Source organism: Coloeus monedula, assembly GCF_965178545.1.
Source record: "Coloeus monedula genome assembly, chromosome: 9".
Classification (NCBI taxonomy): domain Eukaryota; kingdom Metazoa; phylum Chordata; class Aves; order Passeriformes; family Corvidae; genus Coloeus; species Coloeus monedula.
In genome coordinates, this window is record NC_138789.1 from 7,261,859 (window position 1) to 7,285,721 (window position 23,863).

At 46.5% G+C, this 23,863-nt stretch overlaps 1 protein-coding gene across 1 annotated transcript in view; it reads right to left on the reverse strand.

The window, feature by feature from the left end:
• Nucleotides 1–690: 690 nt before the first annotated feature.
• NOTCH2 (notch receptor 2) overlaps nucleotides 691–23,863 on the reverse strand; it is an 83,148-nt gene continuing 59,975 nt past the window's right edge. Inside the window, exons 19-33 of the mRNA XM_082287095.1 lie at nucleotides 22,582–22,735; nucleotides 21,511–21,695; nucleotides 20,539–20,671; nucleotides 18,193–18,438; nucleotides 16,125–16,237; nucleotides 15,083–15,612; nucleotides 13,991–14,338; nucleotides 13,600–13,742; nucleotides 12,609–12,819; nucleotides 11,895–11,991; nucleotides 11,221–11,389; nucleotides 6,614–6,915; nucleotides 6,121–6,268; nucleotides 5,773–5,870; nucleotides 691–4,403 (exon numbers count right to left, since the gene is read on the reverse strand). Of these exons, the coding sequence (XP_082143221.1) occupies nucleotides 3,063–4,403; nucleotides 5,773–5,870; nucleotides 6,121–6,268; nucleotides 6,614–6,915; nucleotides 11,221–11,389; nucleotides 11,895–11,991; nucleotides 12,609–12,819; nucleotides 13,600–13,742; nucleotides 13,991–14,338; nucleotides 15,083–15,612; nucleotides 16,125–16,237; nucleotides 18,193–18,438; nucleotides 20,539–20,671; nucleotides 21,511–21,695; nucleotides 22,582–22,735 (4,218 nt within the window). The 3' untranslated portion in view covers nucleotides 691–3,062. The remainder of the gene's footprint in view (nucleotides 4,404–5,772; nucleotides 5,871–6,120; nucleotides 6,269–6,613; nucleotides 6,916–11,220; nucleotides 11,390–11,894; nucleotides 11,992–12,608; nucleotides 12,820–13,599; nucleotides 13,743–13,990; nucleotides 14,339–15,082; nucleotides 15,613–16,124; nucleotides 16,238–18,192; nucleotides 18,439–20,538; nucleotides 20,672–21,510; nucleotides 21,696–22,581; nucleotides 22,736–23,863) is intronic.

The window sequence follows — 23,863 nt, forward strand, 5'->3', positions numbered from 1 at the left end:
CAGTGGAGTCACCATCCCTGTAATGTTCAAAACCCATCTGTATGTGGCATTTGGGGACATGGTTTAGTGGTGAACACAGCAGCGCCAGGTTGAAGGTTGGACTCTATGATCTTAGGGGGCTGTTTCTACCTCAGGGATTCTATGCATCAACTGCTGAGACAAAGCCAGGGGGGCAGCCTCAGCTCCAGGGATGAGGGTGTTCTTCCCTGCTGGAAGGACAGAAACAGCCAAGGGAAGCACACAGGACCTGAGAGAGCGAGTGAATCCACAGATCCACTGCCCGACCCACCCTCGCTCATCACCTTTCTAACAGCCACACAAATGCCCCAGCCCTTCCCTGGCTCCCATGGGCAAGCAAGAACTCTTATCCAAAGTGCCTAAGAAAGGGCCCATCCCAGTCCTCCCCATCCTTCCCAGTATGCCCAGATGCTTGGCTGCCAGTTACTGCTTCCTTCTCAGATAACCAAGAGACCCAAAATCCATCTGCTAAACATACACCAGGCTGCTTCCAGCTCCCTTGGGTGGAGCTAAGTGGTGGGGTTCATGTGGTGCTGAGACAGCACCACTGATTAATTTATAATCTGGTGGCTGTGCCACAGTAGCCAGGAAAACAAATGAAAATAGCAGCACACAGACACTGGGCACATACTTTTTATTCTGGGGATAAAAATTGCTTATACATTTGGCAGCAACTATTTTCATAAAAGACTTTTATAAAAAATGTAAAAAATAAGCAAATATTTTCCATTATTAATATAGGAAAATGCTGCTGTGTGAATGGTTACTCTACAACTTACGAGATAAAATACCACCTTAAGGAGATATTATCTTTACAAGTAGTTAAAAAAATAAAAAAAAAAAAAAAAGAGAAGAAAGGCAGAGGGCCATTGTATTAACAGGCCAGGCACGGAACCGGCTTCATTCCACAGAAAGCACTCATCTTGTAAAAGGTAGCCACATATATAAAAAGGCACTTGGTTATTTGGGGCTAACGAGCAAAAGCCCTTTGTTTCTTCAGCATCGATGTAGCAACACTTCATTATTCGCAGTGAAACGTGTACCTGGACAGACCCCCAGGAGGCTGCAGGCCCCTCCCTGGAGGTCTGAGTCGGCTGCAGCTAAACTTCAGAGGCCACACTGCAGCGAGCGTGCTGGGGAACGCTGTGTGCACCGTGAAAAGCAGTAACTTCACACAGAATTAAAAACTTCAGCCCAAAGTGACGGCCCCGGGAACCAGCTCCTCCTGAGGCCCTGCCTTCATGTACCATTGAGTGGAATTGGAAAAAAAAAAAAAAGAAAGCAACTTTGACTCTTGATGAGAATGGAAAGAAACACCAGAGACAATACTGTACACGGTAGGGTGTTGGATGGCCTGCTCGGAGAGGAGCAGCCCTCAGTCCTTTGGCAGCAGCCGACAGTCCCGAGCTCTTTGGAAGACGTGTCTGCAGCGTTCCCCTGAAGAGGTAGGAGCAAACCATCCCCACGAATGTTCACTTCAGCTGCTGGCTGGTCTGGAGCCCTTCAGAGAAGCGCTACTCTTGTGGACAAAGCAGAAAGAGCGGCTGTTTGTCTAAGGTCAGTGACAGCTGGTTTCCACAACTCCAAAACTATCGGGAGAGCCGCAGGACGAACAGCCCTGCTGTCCCACAGAGCACGTGGGGCACCTCGGCCGGGAAATCTCAACACAGGCTGAAGCTGAGAGCAGAGGGCAGCCCCAAACCTGTGAACCAAACTGCAGGAGGCAATGGTTTCCCGGCTATTTGGTCTGCTGCCACAGCCCAGCTCCTGGCTTCTGGCACACTGCTCCTGCTGCTGGAAGCCCGCTCGTCAGTCAGTGCTGCAGCCTCCATGCGCTGGGAGGGGAAGACAAGGCAGCTCCGACCCAGGGCTGGAGCAAAAGGGACGCTTTCCAAAGGGCTGGATGTCGTTCCTGACGCAGAAGGACACACACAGCAAACATGTAACCACATGTTTGACACTTCTTGATACTACCATAAAGAGGCAGCATATGGTATCTGGAGGACAGGATACACAGCCACCCTTGGATGGAGGGGAGGGGACTACTGTGCAAGAACGCTGGGAGCTTGTGTTACCAGTTTTTGAAACACTCGTGCTCATCCCAAGAGCTTCCCAAAAGGCCTGTATCAGTTGCAGTGCATCTCTTCTGGCATGGGAGCCCACGAAGGCAGTCATGGACACTCCTGGCAGGATGGGGGCACGGGGAGGGTAGTGTGTCAAAATGGTCAGGGGCGTCTCAGGGAAGAGACACACAACACTGGAGAGATGTGCCCATGGGCCACCGTGGCAGGAAGACCAGGTCAGACCAGCGTTTTCAGGAGGGCAAATAACAAAACAAACAACCTAAAAAGACTATATGTATATATAATCTCATAATACCTGGGGAGCAGGCAGTGAGAACACTAAGGGGTGTTAGTGGGTCTCTATAAGACAAAGACTCTTGAAGAGAGAAGGGTGAAGCTGTGTGACAGGAGGTGTCACTTAACCTGCAGGTGGTTTTGGGAGGTCCGGCTCGCTTGCTGAGCAAGAGTGGACGAGGGAAGGAGAGGGTCTAGGAATGTGAGTGCAGCTCTGAGCTGTGTCAAGACAAGGCAACTTGAACTTGAGGAGAACTAGTAGAAGGTGCTTCAGAGAGAGGTTACGTGGGTAACAGAAGGAGTAACAAAATAAGGATACAAAGCTGGTTTTGGCTAAATTTCTGGAGAAATGACCACAAGATGTATTAAGCTGAAGAGCTGTCTCCCCAAAGCAACGGTGGAACATGTTTAAAAGCAGACTGGAGAATCCAGTGCAGACAGCAGTCACATCCAAGGTGCGTGGGAGTTGGTTAGAAGTGACCCAGCTGGTCTTCTCCATCACCAGCTTCTACAGTTCTCTGTTTAGCATAAAAGCATACAAGTCTACAGCAACCACAGTCCCTCCAACGAAAGAATATCCTGGGCTCATTAAGACTCTTGGATACTAAAATGGTTCTTCATTTCCATCCTGGAAGACCTTCATGAGTTCTGGAGTCCGCTTTAGTCGGGCTGCACCTTGGGCAGCCTTCAGGCGTACACCTGCATGTTGTTCCGCTGCTGCTCTGTCATGTGAGCGGCCGCTGGCCCGCGCTGGTTGTTACTGGGACTGGTTGCCACGTCAGACCAGTCAGAGGCAGAGTGTGGGGAAGAGCTTGACCACTGATCTGGAGATTCGGGCGATGGAGTCAGGTACGGGTGCTCCCCTTGTAAGTGCCGGTTGTGGCTAGGAGTCCGTTCTGTGGCCGAGGAGTAGCAGCTGTGCTGGGAGGGAGGCGTGGGGTACTTCCCCATCGAGCTCTGGAACTGGTGGTAGGCCGGGAGGACCGTTTGAGCCACCTGCCCATCCTGCTGAGGGATGGCAGCCATGGAGAACGAGGCGCTGGGCATCTGGGCTAGATCTGGGATCTGGTACATGGAGCTAAGAGGGCCAGCCATGTTCTGAGCGCAGTTTGACTGGGCCTGCTGTGGCAGTGCTTGCTGGTTTATGCTGCCCTTGGGAACCAGCTGGAAAGTCATGATGGGTGGCAAAGACTCCCTGGACACCCCCAGGTGCTTCGCGTCTGCTTGAACCAAGCCGCTCTGCTGAGAAACACTGGGGTGAGCATGCATCACCTGGGGCACCATGCCAAACATCTCGTTGTACTGGGACTCGTTCACCTCCATGCGGTTCATCCACTCAGTGGAGACGTTGCCTGGCCGGAGCCTGCCAAGCCCACTGTTGGGAGGGGTGGTTCTGTGCTGAGAGAGCAGCTGGCTGACAGATGGGAGCACCGTGCTGGACCCACGTCCCAAGGGCTGCATCTCGTGGAGGTTGGAGAAGGACATGGTGTGCGCAGCCTGCACCGATGGAGCGGTCAGCAGCGAGCTGGGTGACGAGTGCAGCACCCCTGGTGAGGGCATCACAGGAGAAGAGGTTGGTTCAGATGCAAAAGCATGGGGCGATTCCAGGGAATCCACCGGTGACAGGGTCACTGAGCTCTCCGAAAACTGCCCTTTCCCCTCGCTGAGGGACTTCTTCCTTCTCCTCTTTGCATCTTTGGTGAGGCTGGTGGGCATGCCTTTGGCATTTGGTTTCCGCGACTTCTTGCTTAGTGAAGCGTGTTTCAGGTTGAGGAAGGACCTGTTGGGGCCACAGATGACTGGGGAGAGGGCAGAGTTCAGCATGGCCCCGGGGTGCCCAGCGGGGCTGTGGGCCACATTGTACTCATTGAGGAGCTGCACGATGTCGTGGTGCATCCGGTCCTGGGCCACATCCCGGGGCAGCCGGTCCATGTGGTCCGTGATGTCTCGGTTGGCAAAATGGTCCAGCAAGATTTTTGCGGCTTCGAAACTGCCTTCCCGAGCAGCGAGGAAGAGTGGAGTCTCCTCCTGGAAAAACAGAGAGTAAAATAGTTTAGCAGCTTCGGTGTGGGGGGACTGAGGTACAGCTCACAGCCCCTTTTGGTGTGGCAGCCTGGGAAGCACTGTTGAATGCAGTGTCACATTAACAGTCTCCAAGGCCCATCCACCCTGAGAGGTGCCCACTGAAAAAGGCAGATTACAGATAATTTCACACACATCAGTGGAGCACAGGCTGAACTATTCTCAGCAGGAAGGGCACTATTGTGCCCTGGATGCTTGGAGGAACCATGAAAGCACTTGGTGCCTTTTTCCCATTGCTCCCTTTAAAGGAAAGGTACAAAAGGCTAAAACAGCCCAGTGAGGAACTGCAGCTTGTTGGTAGCGATGCCTTTTCCTGGTCTTAAAATCAAGAATCAAACACAGTTAGAAGGGAAAAAGGGATTTTACCTCTGTATTTATTTCAAGGAACCTTAGGTGCACCATGTCCAGGTGGAATGTGCTGAAATGCACCCCGCAACCTCCCCCCCCCCAAAAGATCAGGTATTTCATTATAGGTCTTACTAATTAGCATACATATCAAAGATTCCCCAATGAGAGGCTTCAATGAGCCCCCCCTCCCCAAGGAACCCTCCCCTGGATGGTTCTATCTTAGTTTACAAAATGTGTTCTGGAGAGGACCTTGGGGTCTGGGGTACACTGATCCCTAACTACAAAGCTTCTAAAATGTCTCTTAGCTTGACAAGTAAGTCTAAGAATGTAGGCTAAAAAACACTAAGAATACAAAAGCTATAAAAAGGTATATAAAGGGGTATAAAAGAAAAGGCAAAAAATCATCATGGCATCATTAGCTTTAAAATCCACAGAGCAATACATAATAATCCAAAGAAGAAACTTTAGTCAGGGGAGAGAAATCAGGGACTAAGACACAACAAGAACTAATAGTGAAGCTACAGAACATGTGCACAATGCAGACAGTCAAACAGAGGGGCTTGTCCCTCATATCCACCCTGCACTGAGATCCCTGGAAACATGACAGGACACAATTGCTGCTGTGCTGCCAGATACCTTTCTCTCTGCTAACTGAAATCCAGCTGTTTGACACCAGCAGCACTTCACCTGCTGCTCTCACACACCACTGACTGTGTACTGCATTCCTTCCCTGCCAGGAAAACAGGACAGCATTGATGCCCAGCACTTGGCCAGACAAGGAAGGGAACTGCTCTCAGGTATCAAAAACCCTGTAAGACATTGAGCACGTAGGGAGAGCTCACAGTCTGGCTTTGGAAGACCTGCACTGAGCACCCAGTTTAGAAAATCTGAACTTAGTTCAGTACTAACAGTGAAGAGATGCTTTGAGTTAGGAAGCACAGGCTTGCTGAGCACCCCCACACTGTACCTTGTTATCCTGCATGTCTCTGTTGGCTCCATTTTTCAGCAGTACTAGTGTTGCTTCCACGTTGTTGACAGCAGCAGCCCAGTGAAGAGCAGATTTACCTGCAGGGAAAACCCAACAACTTCAGTAACAAACCAAGGAGTTATTTTGCTTCTCCTCCAGGATTGTTTAACCAAGCCACTGTGCAGCAGCCAGTTGTTTATTACTGTTGGGGGACTTTGCAGGAGAGCCCAGTGTGTGATTAACTACAGAATTCATTAACAGCCCCCACTCTGGGAGAGCAGAACCCACCCCTCCCTGCTCACACCAGGCCAAATATTTGCCCAGCCTGGTACATGGTGTCCACATTACCATGGTCGTCTACAGCATTCACATCAGCCTGGCAATTAATGAGCTCGGCCACCATCCCTTCCACAGCCAGACGTGCAGCCAGAATTAATGGGGTCGTCCCATCATTCATCCGAGCATCCAAGTCTGTCACTCTGTTACGGATCAGGATCTGGACAACAGGGGAAGACAGATTTTTTTTCAATGCCACTACAGACCAAAACTGAGGATTTGGCAGAATCTCAAGAGAAATTTTACAATGACAAAGCAGCCTGAGCACTGAAATGCAAGGACCCAGAAAACAGGTGACAGGGGCAAACAGACCAAATAAATACATGCTAGATGATTTATGCATGCTGAGTTCTTCAAGCTATGAATACCCGAGGAAACTGGATGTAAAATAGCTCTGCCTGGCCACTGCACTGTGGAAGGCACGAGAGCGGGGTTGTGAGTGAACAGAGCATAGCTTGGACAGGCTCCTATAAATACAGAGCCCAGAGCTGTCCAATGGCCATACCTGGAAGACCCCCTGGGCATCAGCAGCCACGGCTGCGTGCAGGGGCGTCCGTCCCATGTTGTCCCGAGCATTGGCATCCGCCCCGGCATCCAGGAGCCGCTTGGCAGCGTCAGCTCTGGAGTAACGGGCTGCCAGGTGCAGAGCCATCTCCCCAGTGCGGTCTGTCTGTGCCTGCAGGTTGGCTCCCTGGTAGATCAAATCTGTGATGATGTTTGCTGAGGAGTCTTCCCCGTCCTCGTCATCCTCGCTGATGTCAGAGCCGCCCGCACGCAGAGATGCCAACATCAGTGGAGTACATCCATCTGCAGTGGGGAAGATGGTGATACAGTAACCTGGCAGTGAAGCAAAGGCATGGAAACCTTCCCACAATCCCTCCCCGTTGAGCACCTACAGCTACAGACAATCCCTCCAGTTGCTTTAACCCAGACCTGTTCTCTTTTCTTAAAGCCCAACAGAGTTAGCGAGTTGTTTTCCATCCTAGCAGGACATTAGTACCTACTGCAACCCCAAAAAACCTTAAGATATTCCTCTAAAGACTAAGATCATTGTAGGACAAAAAAACCTTTGCTGCTGAAGTGGAAAACTTCCACAAAAAGTAAAGGCTAGATGAATTCCAAAATAGAAGCAAGGTCTATAAAAATCAAAGTTGTCTGACAACTAAGTGTAACTGTTCATATAAATGTTCTAATCACATCCCTGGGGAAAAGAAACAGTTGAAGGAAAAATTGCTGAGCAACTAGCCACTGATTATTGGTGACATTGGTGACATTCACTTTGGATATTAACCTGAAGTGAAATGCAGACAAAAGCCTTCCTATCTACAGCAAGATTATCATGAGAAGGACCCTGAAGTTGTGACAGTCAAGCACTCAAAGTTGACAAATGTCCCAGGATGAATACTCTCGCACAGTCTGAGTACTGTAGGAGATACTGGTCTTACTCTCCTCAAGCCTCTAGTGATGGGCTCACACTGATGGGATGTCCACAAAGGCTAGTCACACTTGTCCAGCCAGGTTCCCTGCATTGTCAGTGAACAGAGAAAGGCTCCTCCAAACCTCTAATTTAACTTATCTCCCTTGGATCAATCTCCCTCTCTGCTGATCGGAGAGAACAGTGCAGGAAGACCACCTCACGCTGCTGATTTTTCACCCTTGTTAATACCTTCCTTGATGCAGGATAATTAAGACTTAAAACATCTCCACGTATTTTCAGCAATCCATAAAAATGCCAAGTGCTTCAGTTTCAGCAGCCTCTGAATGTTACATGATGTTTGCTAAAACCCAAAGACTGCAGCTGTAGACACTGATGCTTCCTTACTGATTTTACTGCTTTACTGCACACCCTTCAGAGGCACCTGGAACATAAGAGGGACTGAGATGGCAGCAGAAGTGAACCACACTCTGTGCTAATCGCTCCACTGGAGCTTACTAGCAGACTTACAAGACAATCTTTTCAGCAAGTATCTGATTTATCCCATGGGCAAGCAGGGGACAAACAACAGCTTCTCTGCCTGCACATCTCCAAATCACAGTGCACCACACATAATGAGGTTCTGTGCACATAAAGAAGGTGGTATCTCCTATTGAAAGTAGCACACAGAGCTCTAATGCTCTGCTCCCATTTCCCAGCTTCTGATCACTGAGTCTTCCTGGCCCTCTGCTTTAGGACAGTTCCAAAACTTTCTAGAAATCTACGGTTCCAGCCGGGGCACAGCGAGGAGCAGGCTCTGCCCGGGCTCCAGCAGCATGCACGCTCCTCCTAGTGGCTCACCACCACAGGACACACAGCCTTCCACCCGGCTCCTTTCCCAGGATTTGTTGGACGGCAGCGAAGTGTTGACGTTGGGCCTGGGTTCAGTTCCAAGATCCAGTCCTGTCTATAGACCCTCTCTCCTGCTCTCCAAAGCTATACCTCCTTTTGTGCTTCTCCCTCCCACTGCTGGCTCTGCTCCCTTGTCCCAAATGAACACTCCTCAGTATTCCAGTCAGGCTGTGGTCTCCTCCGTACTGCCACAACACAAAGAGCAGAGAGACAGAGCACAGAAAGGAGCTTTCCTTTCCTCCAGCACCACAGCTCTGGGAAAAACCATTTGCAGGATAGGTCTTGCTCAATCACTGCAGTTGTCCTGGACAATCATGCCTAGCTGCTCCACAGGGACACAGCTATAGCACAGCATTAAATCCTTGGAATAATTAGCTGCCACCCCCGCCACAAAGTTTCTCAGGTACGTGCAGCTCTTTTCAGAGTCTTGCAAGTTAGCCACACACGGCTGGTTTTATGAGGCTAGCAAAAGCACATCCAGCTACACAGTCACAATTAAGTGCTTGATGGACTACTAGAGAAAAAAAAGCTGTGGACACAATGTCTTTTTTCCTCCTTCCAGCTTGTTCTCTCAAAGAGCTGGAAAAGAACCCAAAAACATCCAGCTGGAGGCAGACACCCAGCATGGAAAATTCCAGTCTAAACCACTGAAGTTTTAGTAATTGAAAAAAAAAGGGGGGCATATAATAGGGACAGTTCATCAATTTTAATTATAGGTGGTGTTACCAGTTATGGCTATAATTGCATTTCCCTGGTTACACACTCACAATAACTCTGGAGAAAAGAATGTCCTCAGTGCTCTGGGGGACACAGTAAAAGAATAGCATGGGGAAACAAAGGTGGTGGCAGCATTTTATGAAAACTCTTCTGTTTGCTGTCTTTCAGTAGGACAGCCCCCAAGTACATGTAAAATGCAGAGTGAGATAGCAAAGTCAGGAGTTCACCAGACAGGTACACCTGAAGGTCAGGCACAATGTACTGAAAGCTGGGATGTAAGGAACCCACAGGCAAAATCTCTAGGCAATGATTCTGGAGGACACTGGAGCTCCTGGATCCCTCTAAATTTGAGAGGCTGCAGAAGGTGCTGGGTTAAGAGAGGGAACAAACCCTTGGTATACTGAGGTGTTTCTCCTCTCTCTAGAAGAGATCTCTACTGTTCAGTCTGCACCTGCAGCCAGGATCTAACTCACCCAGTTTCAGATGGTTCCAGCCCAGACACCCGGACTCAAGTCAGTCAGCCTGAACACCCTTTGTAATTAATTAGGGGCAGCAAAGCATTACTGGGGTGTGAACCCTCCAGTTCTCAGACTTCTTGGGACACAGGGGAACTACCTCTCAGAAGGGCCCATTTTTTCTATCTGCCTGCAAAAGTGAGGGTGGCCAGGGCAGAGAATCAGACACATTAACTGTGAGGAATCCTACCCCTTCTTACTAACCTGTTATTCCAACATCTCTCAGACTTTTAAAATTATTTCTGGTCCTGACAGCTGCTTGCTTCTGATGCCACAGAGAGAAATAACTTAGAGCAGCTTGCTGCAAGCTTCACAATTGTATCTGGATGGCAGGAAAACTACTCACAGGTCAGTATTATTTCATTGCTATTGTTGGACAAAGCTTTGGGTGAACATGAAAATAAGCAGTCTGGAGTCTTAAAAACATTACTGCCTGTACTTGGAAAGCTTTTACCCTGCCACACAACTAGAAGACTCAATAGGGGAAATAAAGAAAAGCTTAAATTTGGCAGAAACGGATGGTTTATGTTCTCACACTCGTTACACAGAAATCCCTCCTTCTCTTTGCATTTAGGAGAGCTAACGGGTCAATGAGCAGAAAATACAATAGAAAGGAACTGAGAGAATGGGTCCAGTCATCCTTATATTGCATGGAAATATTCCCACAAAACTCAATAAAAAAAGGAATCACAGCAATATCATCAGCATCACCTCTCTGCATATGAACAAGAGCCATGTTTGCAGCTCTTCCAACCAGAATAAAGTTCTTGGTCAACTGTCTCCTCTCAGAACCCAGAGACCAGTTATTACCAGATGACCCACCCAGTCCCTTACCAGCTTATACAGCTTTAGTACTACACTCATAAAAAGCAGGAGACGGTTCCCAGGGCATCTAGTCATTTGGGACTGAGGGAGAGCAAGCCTGTCTGCATGTTAAAGAAACCTTCAAAGTCCACAGTTCAGTTTTGAATTCAATGAGTTCATCATGATAAGCTGAAGATATAAATCAAGGAATAAAAAAATTCATGAACAGTCTTGCTGCATTGCTGCTCTGTTCCATGACAGACACCTCACATGCTGCTAATGGGGGCAGACTGTCTGCCAAAAAGTCATCTTATTCAGGAAAAGGCGATCAGTTGCTTCCATAACTGATAACAGACACCTCATAAAATGTGCTAAGTTAGAAAAGTCTGGCATAGATCTCTGCAGTGATCCTGCTGGAGAAACTGGGGGTTATTTCCAGCACGATTATGCATTCAGAATTTCTGACAATATCACTTAGGTACACACTGTTATAAATGAGATTCTACAGGTGTTTGCTAAGCAAACTCTTTCTCTCCTGCCTACATGATATTCCATGTGCTACAGACCATGGTTTAACCTTTCCAGCTTTCTTTTCTGGAGTGCACCCTGTGCTTTCCTTGAGCACCATAACATTTCTGCTGGTGTTCCTGCACACTCCATTTAATTTTGAACATTAGCAGCCCCAGCCATTGGAGACAGGGGGGGTTGGTGGGTGACTGGCAGGACACACAGACACTCTTGAGTACTGACCTGGCCCTCTGACGTTGACATCTAGAACATCCACTTCTTGATCTGCCTGAGGGGGTGTGAGGGCGAGTGAGGTGCTCCCGCAGACGTCTGCTGCCTCCAGGTGTTGCTGTGTCCACTGGCGCTGGTCTATCGGCTCATCACCTTCTGGCAGCAAGGCCTGGTCTTCAGCCTGGGCACAGGAAACAAGCAGTTGCTTCAAAATACCCATCAAGTGGCCAAAGACACTGAAAGTCCTCAGGGCATTCTTAGTTTTGGTAGAGTTTCTTGGAGTTTGGGTGGGGATGTTTGTTGTGTTGTGGTATTTTGTTTGCTTTCTTGTTATTTTAGGGAGTTTTGTTTTCTTTTAAGCTAATGGTGCTCTCCATTTGCTTCTGCTTGGCATTCTCAGCTTTCATACCTCCACCGTACATTATCAGGCCTGAACTGCAAGACATTACATTAACCTTCTTGTCCCTTTTGCTGCAGTAGGGAGGGGACAGTGGAACAGAAGGTACTTTCTCTACTTTCTCCACCAGCCTGTGGTGGCAGTGTTAACCTGAGGATTTGCTCCTCAGATACCATTAACAGTACATTACAAATCCCTAGGCCAAGGGAGGTTTTGAGCAAGGGAAGTTAAAGCAGATGTTTGTCCCACTAGCAGTTTCAGATGGTATTTAAGTCTTGGAGCTCCTTACCTTAGCTCTCTTTGGCTGAGGCCCACCATCACCTGCCCAGTGCTCAGTTGTTCCAGGATCAGCCAGGTTACCCTCTGGTATCTGGACTGACAGATTTCTGACAAACAAGGAGGACATATCACATTGCAGGCTGAGCAGGAGCTACTTCTGCTACTTACCCTGCAGAGACTAACAGCAGGCTGCTTGTAAGTTTGGTAGGTTACAAACAGAGGAATCAAGGAATTACAAATTTCAGGCAGCCAACAGTGGCATTAAATGCACTTAGAACTGCAAAGTTGTTTAATTCAGTGGCAAGCCAAAATTGCATAAAACTTTTGAAACTTGCCATTATTTCTGAGTCACTTTTTTGATGCTTTGAGCTAGAGATATTAAAAGTTTGTTGTCATCTATCAACCTAAAAAGGCCGCATCTATTCCAGGAAAAAATTAGGCAAACAGTACCTGGCTGCTGATCTATACTGCGCAGTGTCAGAAAACCAAACAAAACCAGGAGATCAGATTCCTTGCCGGCATTTTATACATTACAGTTAATTAAAATTCTTCTGTCCAAAACAGGTGTTTTTAAATTTAGAGGAATAGCCTGAGAAGTTCTATCTTAAAATGAAGCTTTCTCTATTGGAGTTAAATGCCTTTGATGAAACATATATCAGCCAGATTCTCAAAATCCTCTAAGCCACTAATAAACAGAACGTCAGGGACCTAAGTGCAAACTTACTTGAGTCCAACAGCGTCTTCCCCAACGGGCTCTCTGCGTTTATGGTTACTGGGATCCCTGCGCAGGATAAACCCCTCTGGGAGCCACAGAGAACCATGTTTGCGCTTACGCTTCGCCATCATCACACCCAAGAGAAGGATTAGCAGGATGATCAAAGCTGCCACAGCAAGCAGGTAAAGCAGCTGGGTCTTTGGTGGTAACAAGGGCTCACCTAAAAGTTCCAGTTAAAATACAGTGTGATTAACAAAGTGGAGACAACAATCTCCAATCTACAGACTCTCTTTTCTCACAGTCCTTCCCACAGGGAACATATTGTCTCTACAGAGAGTTTAGGCTTCACTGAGACTGTTTTAAGCACATATCCCTTCTTTTTGGCCTCCCCGGTCTGGTTTCTCAAAGTATTTTTTCGAGTATATGGCTGGTGAATCAAAGACCTTGCTCCTTCCTCCAGCCACCCTCAGCATAGAGGGAGCTGATATACATGAAGATAGAAGTGTGACCCAACTAGGAAAAGCAATAATGCCAATCTAGTACAAGTCTGCAGCTGAGCCTCAGACTGAAGGAGAGGGAGCAGAAATCAAAGAGATTACATATGGTCAGAGAAGAAAACATCTGGTAGACTGGACTGAGGAATGCCTCCCAGCTTTTCTCTCTAAATGGCACCTTTTCCATTGAATTCATGACTTGAAGCACATAAATGGTTTTAGTGCAGAGATCACCACTGCAGTGCTGTAGTACAAGAGATTACTGATTCTACAAGTATTAAAATGACTGGGCTCTTAATTGAATGTCCTATCTTACTAACCAGATGTCCCCTCTGTGCACTTTGCACAAACATACCCCTATAACTGGGGACAACCAAGTTAGCTCCCAGAAACCATACTGAACACTGAGACACAAGAAGATGATGATCAATAATCTGAGTATTTTGCAAGCCCAAGTTTGATGACTGCCTCCCTCCAGAAGCAATTTTTCCTCTGCAATTACTCACTTTGGACAGACACGAAAGGATAGGGCAACATGCCCTTGATGGCCTGAGCAGCTAAGAGAGCCGCAGCAGCTTCTGTGTTGTGAAAGCATTGCTCTGAATCCTCTGCACACTGGCGGTTGTCAATCTCCAGGAACACCTTGGTGCTGCAGAGACACAGTAAGAGGGCACAGAAGTCAGTGACAGAAACTTAGGCCGAAGCACTAGGTTAAACTGCAGCAGCCTTTTACATTAATCCTTCTACCCCAACACTGAACCAGGCAGTTGCAATAGTGTTACATTTTCCCATTTAAAAAACAATCTACAGCCCTAGAAAGTCTAGAATGCCCCACATAACTACAAGCAAGAGTTACCAGCACAATAAGGCCAGCGGGAGGCAAAGTGATCCACTCACCCAATAACCTCTTGCTCCAGCTCTCTGTGCTTGCGAACGACCACGAGCGATCGACGGCTCCGTGCTGCTGATTTCTCCCCATAGTATGGAAATACCATGGGGTTCCCCTGGGAGTCCAGCTTAATCCTCAGGTTGGTGTGCAGCAGCGTTCCCAGAGTGCGCAGGAAGCTGCGGACATCCCCCAGCAGCTCGTCAGGGGGCATCAGGACCACAATGATCAGGGTGCCTTCTGCCAGCTTCTCGGCCTTGTCCCCAGCACAGTCCAGGCCGTCCCAGCCGCACTCCTCGCTGTTGCAGCCCTGGTCACAGCGCCCGTCTGCGTAGTGATCTGCACAGTACTTGTCATACCTGCAGTAGTGAGAGGGTTACAGGCAGCACGCAGGACTGACACGCTCTGCACAGCATACCTGCAGTCTAGGGGCCCCGGTTTTACACTCTTTGTCGATATTTGAGGTAAAATAACACTCATAATCAGCATATAAGGAGAATAAATACAACTCCAGGATAAGCTCGCAGCCTGAGAGGGTAAAAATAGGAAGCACAGAACACCTCAAGAACCCATGATTTAATTCTGGAAAAAGTGTAAGAGAACTGCTTATTCTGTTTAGTGAGATATCTAACACCTCCTGCCTCACCAAGGGAGAATCATCACTTCAAAGCTGTAGCATTTGTCACAAATAGCTGAAGAGAAATAAGTGCCACTACAAACAAGCTAGAAAACACATTCAGAGGTAGCAAACACAGCTGGGATTAAAATACAGGTACTGCTGGTATGGAGCAATACCTGTAAAAATTCAGGATAGCAGGCAGTACTATTAAGATCTAGTACAAGGCGAAATGCCTCCTATTTACATTTCCAGGGAAAGCAGGGCACATCCATCAAGCAGGTTAACACATTACCATTGTTCAGGTTATCAACTTAGTGCACGGCACACAAATTCCAAAAAGAGACGAGAAGTACACAAAGCAGCAGAAACTCCTTGATGCCAAACTTTCAGCAAGGACAGCAAGAGAAACAATGGAAGAGAAGGGAGCAGCAGGCAGGAGCTATGTTAGTCACACAGAGAAAATGTTCTCAGCATCGAGCCTTACTTGCATGTCCTGCTATTTTGCTGACACTCAAAGTTGTCAAACAGGCACTCGGGCGTGTTGCAGAACTCGTCACACTGTCCATTGAAAAGCATCCAGCAGCGCAGCGAGGAGGAGCAGTTGGCCCAAGGATCCTCCATTGTCAGGGAGCAGTCGCCTCCATCCCACTGGCATGCATGAGTGTTACAGTCTTCATCACAATAGCCATCCCTGGCTTTTTCTGCACACTGGGAATCCAGACATCCTCGCGGCTCTGGGCTGAAAGTTACGGGCTGTTCACAGTGGCTGCCCTGGGTGTGGACAGGGCACTGACAGTAATAGTAAGGAGGCTGAGAATGAGGGTGGCAGCTGCCCCCATTCTGGCAGGGGGCACTGGCACAACCCGGGTTAGTCTGGCATTCCTCTCCCACAGACAGCTTGGGGCAATAGCACCGGGGACCAGAAGATGTTTGGATGCACTGCTCCCCCTTCTTGCATTTCACTTGTCCGCAAGTACTGTGGCTGCTGAACTCACATTTTGCTCCAGAATAACCCTACGGGGTGGGAAAAAAAGGCAAAACAATCAGTCTCACAAAATTATTCTTCAGTGCTCTGAGGACTGGAGGCAAGGTGTCATGGGCAAATCCTTTCTCCTCTGTAACTCCTCTAGCCTCATTGCAGAAGCCATGACTTTCTGGACCTAACCTCATAGATGGACTAGGAAATCACAAGGCTCTGTTACATTTTAAAAACAGCCTAGAAGAGCCACCAACAAGGGGAATCTTGCAGTAAGCACAGAAAACTGCAAAAAAACAGTTGTAATTTAATGCTAGGTTTAAGACAAAAAAATCAGCTATGATACTTCGAGGCCATACTTGTTTGGGGTAACAACAGGCAGCATCACTCTCCTAGGGCACGTGGAAGCCCTGAGTTTCCCTGCTAAGTAGATGAAGTAAGGGATGTGGGTAAAGAGTGTCCAGTCTTCACCTACAGTGAACCAGTGAGAATCTAGCCAGAGAGCTCTAGAGCTGAGGCAGGCAGTGCAGTGTGAGGACACGGTGCTTACCGGAGGACACTGGCAGATGAAGCCCTCGGGCATATTGCTGGCGACAGCGCAGGTACCGCCGTTCTGACAAGGCTTCCGGGGACACACGTCTATCACACTCTCACAGTGACGACCTGAGAGGGAGGGACAGGGACAGGAGAGCAGAGAAATGTGTGTGTGTGCTCACTCCAAAAAGCCATCACAAAGCAAAACACTCCTGTGAATAACCAGCAAGCTGAGCACTTCAGTGAGACTTTTCCCTCCAAAAAGGGAGGGAGCATCTCTTTGTAGAGCATGTGGTCTCTACGTAGCTGCCTAAGCAGTGAAAGAGCAAAGCACAACCCCAGAATCTACAAGGTGTATTCGGAGACAGCTGACCTTGTCTGCCTCCACAAGAACACACACAGCATGGCACAAGACAGAATTTGCTACTGTCACCTCCAAGTCAGCCAGGCAGAGAGGCTGAAAATGATGTACTACACCAGTTTGGGGGTTCCTAAGACTTTACTTTTTAGGAGATGCTCAATGAGTCCAAGGGCAAATCACACTGTAACATGAATGAACAACCCTGAGGACCAGATGCACCATGAGTGAACAGGAGAACCAAGCAGAGTCTCTTCAGACTGATCAGCCAGACAGAGGCCTTACTGCACTGACCAGTTTTGCAGCAGCTCCTAGAGTCAAACTGACAGCAGACTTCTAAAAGATGGGGATGACCTAAGCATGACTTGGACCTCCTAGGAAAACATTAATAGAAGTCTCCAGACATGTGCAGCCAAGACTTTGCAGACAGGAGCAGACAGGGCAGGATGGCCCACAGAGTCCTGGCATCCTACCAGTCACAGACCACAGCAAAGCCACCTCATCCTCCCCAGGAAGAAGGGTCAATGTGGAATGTGCAGAAGACAGACAACTAGAGGAGGAAGCAGGCTCCCCCTCTGTGCCTAACATTTCCAGACAGACTTCATGTCAGACACAGCAGCTCTCCCTGCTCCTCCTGGGGTGCAGCAGGCCTGCACTCCCCACACCACAAGTTCCAGCAACCCTTCCATGAGGGTCAGAAGCTACATGAAGCATAATTCATAAAGACAACCTTAACAGACAGGCTTAAAATAAACCCATCTGATGGCCTGCACCAGTGTCCCACCAGCTCCACTTCCCTCATACATCACTCTTTCAGGAACTTCTTTTGGCAGTCTAAGTAATGCATTCAAAAACTATTACATGAATTCTTCAAATTTATGTCTTTGTGATTTCTTTGCATCTGAAACAAATTTAGTGGAAAATCACAGCATCTTTAAATTTTAAGAAAAAATAAGAATAAAAACTGCTGGTAAATCATGCAGGGAAAGTCACTGGTAAGCAGGGAAAGTAAAAGGTTTTAATGGAGGAAAACTGAATGCATAAGAAGTTAAACTGACACGGAAAATGGAAAGCTGAAAGTTAAGACATCTGGAGACTATTAGACCAAACTTAAGCCCAGTGGGAGGCAGAAAGCAGAATAGCAGCAATACTAACAAAGAGGAGATCTAGAGAGAGTGAGACATAAGTCTCACAGTGTGAAATTCTTGCAAAGTTGTGATTCAGAGTTGGATTGTGGAAGGATCACCAAGCTAGGAATGTGCAGCCTGTCTATGCACAGAATACTCCATCCTGACCACATCACCAAGGAGGAAAGGCAGCAAGGAGTAGAAAAAGAGGCTGAAAGCTAATTTTGATACCATGACACTGATTTGTAGAGAAAATGCACATGCTGCTTTGCAAAAGGAAAAGCCATGGAGAAGATGAAACATGAACTGTTGCACTTTCAATACTATAAATGTGAAATTATGAAGGAAAGAAAAGTACCACAGGGAAAGAAAAGTCCTGGAAGCCAAGTGTCTCAGGAGATTCCTTTGTCTGAGACAGCTCTGGAAGCCAGATTTCTTAGAAGGTTTAAAAGAAAGGTTTAAAAATTGAGACATGTTGTAGAGAAACAAGCAGACATTGTGAAGGGAAATGACTAGATAACACCACTGCCAGAAAGGGAAAGAACTACCATTTCTCAAGATACTGCTGTGAAATTGGAAGCATGTTTAAGACTACTCACCAGTGAAGGCACTGCGACAGATGCACCTATAATCATTTGTCAGCTGGACACAGTCCAGGCTCCCTCGAGGGTTGCAAGGATTGGAGAGGCACTCGTTGATATCCCCCTCGCAGCGCTCTCCTGCGAAGCCTTGAGGACAGAGGCAGCTGTAGCCCCCGATCTGGTCAATGCACTGCCCTCCATTGAAGCAGCGGGGAGCTCCCGAGTCTGAAATGCAGTCATCAACATTCTCCTCACAGAAACGGCCTGTCAACACAGGAAAAAGTGACAGCGTGAGGATACAGTGCCATGGCTGCCTTTTCCACACTGCTCATCAAGTTTTAAGGCCATGTCACACACAGTCCCTGAAATAAGCAGGTAAAGATCCCAGCTTAATGCACTCCATACCCTCTGCAGACAGCCGGCCTCAGAGCAGGCTTAGGGTACATGTGTTTTACATCCAGGCTGTCCTCAATGCTAGGCCATACTGGTACTTAGCAGCTTTCATACTTGACTTAATTTAAGGGCATAATTAAAAACACCAAACCAAACCAAGCCCAAAAAAGATGCACTTAATTTAGCCCTGAGACTGAACAGAGCCCGGGAGCCCTGTGCTGTCCTTGAAAGGCTGCGAGCTGCCACCAGGCCCTGCACTTCAGGCAACCCAGGAACTGGACAAAGAACATTTGTAGCAACAGCATTAAAACAAGCAACAACAAACCAACAGATAAGCAGCTCTGATGAAACACTGATTGCTCCAGTGTGGCTTCTGGGGACCTACAGTGAACCCCTGACATCAGCTAGGGAGGATAATTTCTTCTCCTCCCTGCGGGATTTCCTTTCAAGGGACAAGGTCTGGTGCTGGTTCTGCCTTCACTGCACGGTATAACAGATGCAAGGGGACAGAGAGGGAAAGCTGAGCAAGTAGTTTTGTCTGTTATTACTGTTGTTCCAACCAGAGCAAGTAAAATCATTCACCTAAATATGGAGGATGCTTATACTGGCATCAGTAAAGTATTAATTTCAGACTGGGCCAGGACAAAAGCTTTACTGTCCTAAAAAATTGTATCAAATCTTCTCCAATTCCTTTCATTTACAAAAAAAAAAAAAAATCTGTCGCATCCAAAAAGTAATTAATCTCAACAAAAAAGGACTGAAGGATTAAATGCAGTACACTCAGAACCTCTCAAAGGAGGGTGGGGGATTTAGTAGAATACAGAAATTCTGACAATGCAGATATTGGTACATAAATACACTCTTGGATGTAGAGACCTAAAAAGCAGGTTTGTTTCTGGTTTTGTTTTATTGCACATTTTTTGCCCCCTTTTTTTTTTAATTGAAGAATAATATTAAGAACAATACATGAAGAATTGGTAGTGCAATGATTTACAATGAAATAAACACTTATCCAGAATGGGGAGATGTGCTGAGACCCACACTAAAGTGAATGAACTGGTAATAAGCATAGGCAGGAGGCAAATATATTATTCTATAATTATACTTATATTTACTTTATGAACCAAGAATTTAGCTCTATCTGACATCTGAAGATTTTGCCTACATTGAGATGACACACTTCAGAAAGGAAAAGTTCAGAGGAATGTAACATTTTTAACTGACTTGAGAAATAAGCTTAAAAAAAGAACATAAAGTGAGAAAGCATTCACTGACGGGTTAAAATGTGAAATCCTGAATATTTTCAAAGGTAGAAGCCAGGTTCATAGGTCAGATATAACAGGGAAGGCTAGGTTTCAAGAAACATGAGAATAAACAGGCTGTGGGACCATGCTTACTGAAAATCGCTGATATAAACTATGGACTACTTTTTTTTTTTTCCTCTAAGGAGCTTTTAATAAAAGAGCTTGAATTTGCTGAAATAGTTTAAGGTAGCCTAGAGTCACTCAACTTCTTTTCCACAAAAGACTCCAGGACAGAGGACAATGAAAGGCAAAAATTTCAAGCAAGTAAAGGACATTGGAAATTATGCAAAAACCAATAAAGTTTCCTATTTATTTCATAGCACCTTAGCCAAAAAGAAACCTTGGATTTACTGTATCAAAACAGATAGGTTTGGGAGAGACCTTAACAGCAATCTCATGCATCCAGATTGCCAAAGACAGATCATACATTCCCAAGGGATCCTGCCATGACCTATTCCTTTAAAAGAAAAAAAAATTAAAGGTGGGGGGGGGGGGGAAAGCAGCATTTATTTTTAAAGAGAAAATATGTATCTCAAGGGATTCAGTGTACTTTGGGAACATTCTTCAAAGAACATAATGCGTTCCCTTTAGACTGTGTCTCATGAAACCAGTAGTCAAAGAAGAAAATTCCCTCTTGTAACATTCACTTAATTGCTGAGCTTCATACCCCGAGTTCCTGGTGGGCAGGAGCACTTGAAATGATTGACGAGGTCGATGCACGTCCCTCCGTTCTGGCAGGGCTGGAACTGGCACTCATCCACTTCATATTCACAGTTGACACCCTGGTATCCAGCCACACACTGCCAGCAAAGAAATAAGTGTGAATACTCTTCTAACAGATACATTAGCAGACATCTCAGAAAGGCTAACACAGACAGGAGGAGCCCTTCAATGGGGCAGATTAGGACTGCCTTTGTAGCTGAACAACTGCAAGTGATTTCAAGGGCTGCACAGCCAGCAGCTTAAGCACACAACTCGATCGTGTGACACTCAACAGCACACTGCAAATTTGAATTCGAGTGAATTGACTGCTGCAAAACAGAGCAGATCAAATCCTGATACCCTCTAGCACTGAAACTGGCTTAGTAGTTTTGGCTTAAGGTTTGCACAAAACTCATCCTTTCCCTCTGGGCATGGGCTTCCAAGGTGTTCTACCATTCTGTAAAGCTCAGCAAGGTTGATATACCATAATCTCATGGCCTACACCGCTCTCTGCATCAGCAGTAGGAAACAGAAAGCAGTGGAATGCACTTCCCGCCCTGAGAGGGAAGAGATACTTGGCCCATCGAACAGGGAAAATACAATATTCCTTTAATACATTTTACAAATATTTTAATATAAACCACACCTCAGGCAAAAAGACTTTCCAGATAAGAACCCCCTCTCTAGTGACACAAAGAGTTCAAACGCTCATCAACCACAGCTCCTTCCAATCACACCTCTTAATCCAGTCTTAAAAACCTCTCAGGAGCACCATTTCTGCTACAGCCAAATTAAAAATTCCTTCCAGGTGCAGGTTGCTTTTATTCCCTCTTTGAAGGTACTCTACCACTTGCATGTGTTTCTGATTTCTTCTGATTCCTTTGTATCACTATGCTCTAAGTATTTAGGCCTCTTCCTAGCAAGCCCCCAGCATTACCTCGCACTGGTATCCACCCAGGTGATCCCGGCAGGTGGCTCCGTTCTGGCAGGGGCTGGACTCGCACTCATCCAGCTGCACCTCGCAGTAACTGCCTGTGTAACCCACCTGGCACTGGCAGTGGTGGGTGTTCCCCACGTTGAGGCAGTGACCAGAGTGCTGGCACAGCTGGTCCACTGGGACTCCTGAAACAAAGTTAAATCAAGTGAGCAAACACATAAAACATGCTTGCTGCCAGTGCTGGTAGCTCAGCCAGGAATGGATAAGGGTATGTGCAACAAATTGAAAGGCTGAAACTTAAAAATTGAAAAGTTACTCCTTAAATTACAGTGGATCAGAACCAAAACTGGCTTACAAATGAAGTCACTGCTCTGTCCTCTTTGGATCACTGGATTCAACATTGGCATTAAGTATTTGTACTGCTGTATTACTTTACCACTGGCTGGTGAATACCTATGTGAATTACTATTGCTGCTGTACAAAGGTTCAATGTTTGTACCTAGAACGTTCCCAAAATTATGGGAGCCTGACACCTTTCTCCTTTGACACTGGACCTGCTTGTCTGGATTTCCTGGACAAAAATGGCATGACACTGTCCATTTGCCTGGGCTACAAGCCATGTTCCTGGACAAAATTCACTCAAAACCCAAATCTTTTACATATACATCATCTGAAGTAGAAAATTACTACTTTGAGGGGCCATGGTATAACCTATAAGGCTAAATAGTGCATGTAGTAATTAGTATTCTCTTCAAAAATACTTATCATGAGTTACAAGATGCCTTTCTTGTACAAGGATGACACATCTAAAACCTAGCTTGTCTGGGATTTAGCAGAAAGGCATGAAGAGCTGATGCATTTTCCAAAAAGGCAGTTCATGTAAAACAGTACTACTGAAACTCTGAGACCTCATAAAATATTTAATTCTTCCTTTCTGATATGTATTTTACTTGAGAAGTGACCATCATCAAGCACCTAGAGGCAAAGCTCCCCAGGATGTCCACAGGTGCAGGGGCGAAGGAGATGCATGGGGTAATGTTTTCAGTTAAAGCACAGAGGATGCTGATTTACCTCTCTGTGAAGCTGCCACTTGACACGAGACATTGGGCACGTCGCAGTAAGCGCCAGTCCAGCCAGGTGGACAGACACACCGAGTCTGGGCCAGAGTCTGGACACACGTGCCTTTGTTCTTACAGGGAGACTTGCTGCACAGGTCCATAAGTGACTGCAGAGAGAGAAAAAAAAAAAACCACATGAAATGTGGCAAGCAAGAAACACCACTCAGAGAACAAGTTCAAGATGCAAAAAAACGGACCTCTGTAATACTTATTTCCCTGTGGCACTGGAAACAGTAGGACAGTACTTCCCAAGTCTAAGCCAGGTATGTTACTGACAGTCTCATACGCCTAGGAAAGTGCAAGTGTACAGAGGAGTAAACCCCAGATGGCAGCATTATTTCAAAATTCTCACACTTTACCATAAAGGTGGATCTTTGGCTGACTTAATTTGAGAAAATCTGGTTTTATCTCAGACTAGCTTTCTACTTCCACATTAGCAGGAGGCTCCCAGCTATTCTCCCTAGCTCCCCCAATCTTCACTGCGTTTTGAGGATGACAGATGTGTTCCACATTTTGATCCATGCTTTTCCTTTCTATCATTAGCTCACCATACCTGCTTTTGGCCCCATTTGCTACAGTATGGTCTCTCTGAGTTTCTGTGTCTTCCGAGATTCAGTTGAAACCCCCAACAGTTTTATGAACTGAAGATGGGCTAAACTATATTGCTTTTCTTGACTCCTCATATAAAAACAGAGTCTAAAACTCAATAAATCATCATATGAAAGTGAAGACCCGAAATAACTCTGTCTGACGTAATACAAACCAACCACTAACCATAATTTCCTTTTTAAGCAATTCACCTGCAAATTAATACTGCTATTTGATTGATTTCAGGCTGACTTGGGGAAGGGTGAGGTTTTTAAAGTGAGTAGCATTGAATTTTGGATGTAAAATGCAATTTCAATTGCAGAAAGTTCTGCTTTTCAGATGCAAACTGTCTCCTCACAAAGATTAAAGTAAAAAAAAAAAACCTGTGCTTTCACAGGCAACCAAAAGGAAACTTGGAATTAAGTTTTATCACATGTAGTTGAGCGTGAAGAAGAAAAAACATTGAGCCTCTTGCTTCTGCATTTGTAATGAGTAGCTGACTGTTTTACATGCAAATTCTAAAACTTATGAATCATTGTCTGATTTTGTGCTGCTTATTTAGCTTTGCTAATTAGGTCAAGCCAGTTTACCACTAAGACAAGAACGACAGTGTAGCTGTAATCTATAAATCTCCCCAATACAGCTTT